The sequence below is a fragment of the Oxyura jamaicensis genome, chromosome 2 (genome assembly GCF_011077185.1).
Source record: "Oxyura jamaicensis isolate SHBP4307 breed ruddy duck chromosome 2, BPBGC_Ojam_1.0, whole genome shotgun sequence".
NCBI classification, from domain to species: Eukaryota; Metazoa; Chordata; class Aves; order Anseriformes; family Anatidae; genus Oxyura; species Oxyura jamaicensis.
The window spans coordinates 65262006-65267501 of record NC_048894.1 but is presented as its reverse complement, the minus strand read 5'-3'; the positions used below and the strand labels follow the sequence as shown (position 1 = coordinate 65267501).

Below are 5496 nucleotides of genomic sequence, written 5' to 3'. Positions count from 1 at the left end.
AGATCAGTGGCTAGAATCACAGAATTGTCTTTTGTGTTTTGTTGGTTCTTCTCTAGGAATTAACTCCAGAATGTGTGGGGATCCTGCAAGGGTAGGCTCTTACAGTGAATTAAATTGCTAGAATAAAAGCTAATAAAATAATCTCCTCTAAGCCTCTTTTTCCCAGGAAGAGGGGGAAGAGGGAGAGAGAGAGAGGAGGTAGAGAAGAAGCAGCTGGAGGGATGGTCAGTTGTGTAAAGCTGCCTGGGATGGAAGAAAAAAGCACAAGCTGAAAGAATCAATGACAGGACAAGGAAGTTCCTCAGGTTCTGGGATGGTGCAATTACACTGCATACTTTATTATAAAATACTTTATTAAAAAACTTCAAATAGGGTCATATCTTGTAGGGAGAAATAGACCAGGGCCAAAAACTTCAGAACATCATTGCATTTATCTATCAATATTTGTGTGTGTATATATATATACATATATATATGTATACACATATATATTCACACACACACATATTTAATATATATATATACATATATATGATTATATTTTATATGTACACACATATTATATATATGTATATGCATGGTTAACCATTAAAATATATATATCATTCATTCACAGTTACCAAGCTCAAACAGCAGTAGGGAATGTCCCAAGAAGCTCATACTAGTGCATCACTTGTTTAAAGTGTTCAGAAAGTCTGTCTGGGTTTTAGGCAACTCTGAAGTCTCTGGCCACTCACACCAGTCTGTGCCATCTACTTCAGATACCACCTGAGTTACAGGATGCTTGGTGTATTTCCCCGTTTGTCTTCTCTCCATCCTGTTGCAGGCTTTCAACAGAACAACCACCCCTCAGCTCATGGGTCAGGGCTCTGCTGAGAGCAACCACCTCCTTGGCCACCTCCAGCAGATCTCCAGGAAGTTTTTACATATGACCTTTACCACTTACATTCGGTGTTTTCCACTCTTCAGTCTCTTTTTCCTGGTAACTATTTCTCCACTCACACCCAGGGCACTCATTCATTTCCATCAGGGTTTTTTTCTTAAGACTCCCACAGTGTCATTTCTCAACTGTGACTTTTAAACCCTTCCAGCCCAGTAGCTGCAGGTCCTGGTAGCAAAGAACTTAGGCAGATAGGGAGGCAGGGTCATACCTAGATATTCTTCCATCTTCATGTTAACAAAACCCAGGCATAAAGTTAATTTCTTTGTTGCTTGACTAACTGATAATTTACTATGCTCTTTCTGGGCTGGGAACGTTGTTTAGATATCAGGTAGAAGCCAGGCTCTGGAGTGATTCTTTAAATGTGGGACCGTTTCCCTCCCAAAAGCATGTTCCCTCTCCTGTGTTGAGCCCAGTCCCTACTACAGAGCAAATCCACTCTGCTTTAATTCCCTGTGCCATTACGTAACATTGTCTATTCACATTATTAGCATGCAAACCACTTTCCTTGGAGGGGAGTTAGTTGTTTTAATGGACATGTCTGGCATCTTCCCTACACACAGATGATGAAGCCAGCTCTGAGAGCAGTCCAGGACTAACTGCCTCCCCCAGAGGGGCAGCTCACTCAGGAGGCACAAAGAATTAAATAAGCAATCCAGAAATAAGTATTATGCCTTTGTTTTGTCAACATCAGGAGTATTTAGCTGTGACCTTGACTCCCAGTCTGCAAAGACAGACTGCCTCCTCCTTGTACTTCGATGCACAATTTCATGATTTCATTAGAGATATGTGAGGACCATGCATCCTGTGCTGGAGGCGCTGGGTGCACCTTTCTCTGTACTGCTAGGGCAGTGCAGAGTCTGCTGGTAATTTTGGCCTCCTTTTCACAGAGAAGGTAGAGCAGGAAGTGAACCCCAAAGGGAACCATGAGACAAGTAACCTTAAACAGATGCTTCCACTTTTCTGGTACATCCTGTCCTAAAAGGTTCCCTGAAGAGTGAGTCTCCATGCTACTCCGAGAAGGAGGCATGAATCTTTGTTAAAGGATTGAGCTGATGGGCAGAAGAGTGGCTGATAAATTTCCCAATGTTAATTTCAGTGTTTGAAGTTCTCATTCACATTTGCTAACAACGGAGAAGTATTTCAGAAGAATTGCATCCATGCAGATACCTCCTCAGAACAGTATTACAGCATATCATGGAGCAAGGTACACTGCAGCTTCCTCTAGCATTGCATGATTTCCTAGTCACACTTAGGTAATGGGCCACTGCACCTTAACTTCCTACACTAAGGCAACCAGAAGACTTATTAGCTGAATCACTGGGAGGACTTCTCAATTTGAGGTCATGCATGAAGTATGGGAGCTTTTGGCTTGCAGCTCTACAAGACACTACCAACAAAAGATGACTGCGAGGACGCCATGTGCACAGAGGAGTGCCTGTCCAGTTTGTGCCTGTGGAACACACTGTAGTTGTTGCAGATCAAGAGAAAATGTGCATATTTGCCAAAAGCCTCACAGAGATAGTTCTTGAACTTCTCACCCACAAAGGCGTAGATGATGGGGTTGAGGCAGCAGTGGATGAAGGAGAGCGCCTCAGCCAGCTCCAGGGCTAGGTCGAGCCTTTGGCTTGCCTGGCAGTCATCGATGATGTGCATGTTCCTCAGGGAGTCCAGGAAGAGCACAACATTGATGGGGGTCCAGAAAAGGAAGAACACAATGACGACAATGAAAACCAGCTTCATTGCTTTGTACTTATTGCAAGTGTGACATCGCCGCAGGTTTTTCAAGATGTTGTGGTAGCAGAAAATGAGGATGCCCACCGGGATCAGCCACCCCAGGACATTGACTTCAAAATTACTGAAAATCTTCCAGCTGTTGTTGCTACCAGGATAGTGAGGCAGGCACACAGTCCTGTTGCTGTCATCCATTTCCTGGAAGAAAATGAGGTTTGGCGCTGATGCTAAAATGGCGACTACCCAAAGGGCCAGGCTTGCGATGACCCCGTGGGTGGACGTGCGCACCCGCAGAGCATACACAGACCGCACAATGGCCAAGTACCTGTCAATGCTCATGATGGTTATGAAGAAGGAGCTGCTGTAGAAACCAATGAAGTAAGCTGAGCTGACAATTTTACACATGGCATTGCCAAAAGTCCACTGGCTCGCTAGGGAGTACTGAACCAAGAAGGGGAGAGAGAAGACAAAGAGGAGGTCAGAGATGGCAAGGTTCAGCAGATAGATGTCAGTCATGGCCCTGACTTTCTTGAAGACCATTAGGACCCAAATGACCAAAGCATTTCCCACAAGGCCGGTCACAAACAACAAAGTGTACAGCACTGGAAAAAAAATCAGTGCAAATGCTGGAATAGTTTCAAGTTCACAGTCAATGTCCAGTTCAGAGTAGAGGAAGATGCCATCATAGGATGCAGAGTAGTTAATTGTTGATTGATAATCCACCTGTTCAAGGACATTGAAGCTCATCAGGCCCTAATCCCAAATTATACTCTTAGTAAATATACTTGGCAGAGTTCATCTCACACCAAACCCACAAGGAAAAATCAGGTGTGCCTTGGTCAGGTCAGAGGACGCAAATGAGGAAGGAACATATGTGACCAGTCCTGCCCTGCAGGGATGAGGCTCTTGCACCAGAGGGGCAAAGACAGAAATGCTGTGGTAAAGCAGGGGGGTACCAGCATCCCCCCACAGCTCCTTGGGGGTGCCCAGCCCTGTGCCCACCCCATGCCACTGAGCAGGTAGGGTGAGAGACCCAGGGAGCATCACCAAGCCAGCAACCAAATGGGCACGGCCAGGGTGCTGAGAGCCCCCAGTAGAGGTTTTGGGGCTCAATTCTGTATTTTGTTAAGGCCTTTGCATGGCTAATGGAATGGCTGGATGCCAATGGCTTCAGAGCCCCCATAGCCACAACTACCATTGGCAGCCCAGTGCAGCAAGAGCGGTGAGAGCACATCCCCAGCACAGAGACTCCCCTGGACACTCCTAGGGCCAGCCATTCCCCAGGGGACAGTTGGTCCTGACACATGCAGCCTGCTCAGTGGGAGATGCTTTCACACACGCTGCTTTCAGGGAACTGTGACCACAGTGATTCCTTCCACACCCTCACTGTCCCCACCAGCACGGCCTCTCCCAGTGGCAAAGCCCCACACACCCCAGTCACAAACCTGGGCCCCTCAGGCATGTCCCTGGGCTCAACTTGCAGGGCAGCAGCCAGGGAGCAACTCACCAGCAAGTCCTCCAGGTCTCCTCCAGACAGCAGGCTCCCCAGGCTGTCATCCATAATCCAATACTGTGTGAAAGAATGCCAGGAAAATTTCTTTATACCTAAAAGAAATCTGAGAGGTGAATATATCTTCATACATATATACCAGCAGCACTTTGCTTATGTTTCAATGCAAAGCCAGTGGCAAGTTCTACACCCTAACAGCCAGCAGTCTCAAACTGCCTCTTCCTCTGTGTGACAGATGTTACATTAAAGGTGTGTAAAACCACAAGCCAATGTCTTTAGTTCACACATACAGAAGCGGAAATGTTTAACTTATCTTCTGGATGATCACTCTGCCATTTCACAGGAATAGGAACGTCAATGTAAGAGATCTGCAATTTGTTCCACGCATATGTGAGGTGCCCTGTCTCACCAGCAGCTCCTGTGCCACAGCCCCACATCATCATGAGAGGAGAGTAGAAGCATCACTGCTGCTCCTGCACACCATGAACTTTGGGGGAAGATGTCTATTGGAGATGGCCCAACACTGCTAATAGCCAATGATGGTGAAGGACACCATGTTTGCCTAGATGGTTTTCCTTGGAAGGGCCCTCTGCCCACCCTGCACCCACCACAGAAATAGTCAAGGGAAATGATCATCTCATACTTCCTTCTCAAAACACCCATTCTGCAGGATGGTCTCAGAGACCAGCAATTCACTAAAGCCCTGAACAAGATTGGATTTCCAACAACTCTGCAAGATATCTGCTGGGGACCCATCCTGAACCAACACAGCTTGTTGGGATGTGCCATGGAAGTCTGATGTGCTTTTCAGCTGATCTAATGGTTCAGATCATGGTTGTCAGTGTAATGTTGGTATGAACAATTGTCTCACCCACAAGAAACAAAAGTGATAAATCTCTGAGCACAAGCACCTAGAAAATCTGCAAATATTTCACTGCTGCCTTTTGTTAGCCAGCATGGGCAGTGTCACATTAGATGAAAATATTGTGTGTGAGCCAAGCTGTAGGTATATGATAATCTGCCTGACAGCCAAGGTCTCCTGGGTATTAGCTCTTGTAATAGCTGAAGACAGAACATTTCACATAGGAGTGACTGGTAGTGTTGAGGTGTTATCTCCATTACTTATTTTCAGGTTTAACACATCCATCAGTGCTGGTGGCACAGAAGGTACCCAAGAATCATGCAATGTATAAAAAGAGGTGACAACCAAGTACATGAATTTGGCTGCTCAGGCAGCTCTATACATCTCATCTCCTAAATGTATATGGCAGGCTGCCCAACCACAAGAAATAAGCAGCTCCCAGAAGAACTG

General features: G+C 45.9%; 1 protein-coding gene across 1 annotated transcript; it reads right to left on the bottom strand.

The window, feature by feature from the left end:
• Positions 1-2020: 2020 nt before the first annotated feature.
• Positions 2021-4374, bottom strand: LOC118162509 (C-C chemokine receptor type 8-like). The gene is made up of 2 exons (XM_035318688.1): positions 4182-4374; positions 2021-3397 (listed from the first exon to the last, which is right to left on the bottom strand). Exons 1-2 carry the CDS (start codon positions 4311-4313, stop codon positions 2321-2323), a joined length of 1209 nt encoding a protein of 402 aa, XP_035174579.1. The 5' UTR covers positions 4314-4374; the 3' UTR covers positions 2021-2320.
• Between the last annotated feature and the right edge of the window lie 1122 nt (positions 4375-5496).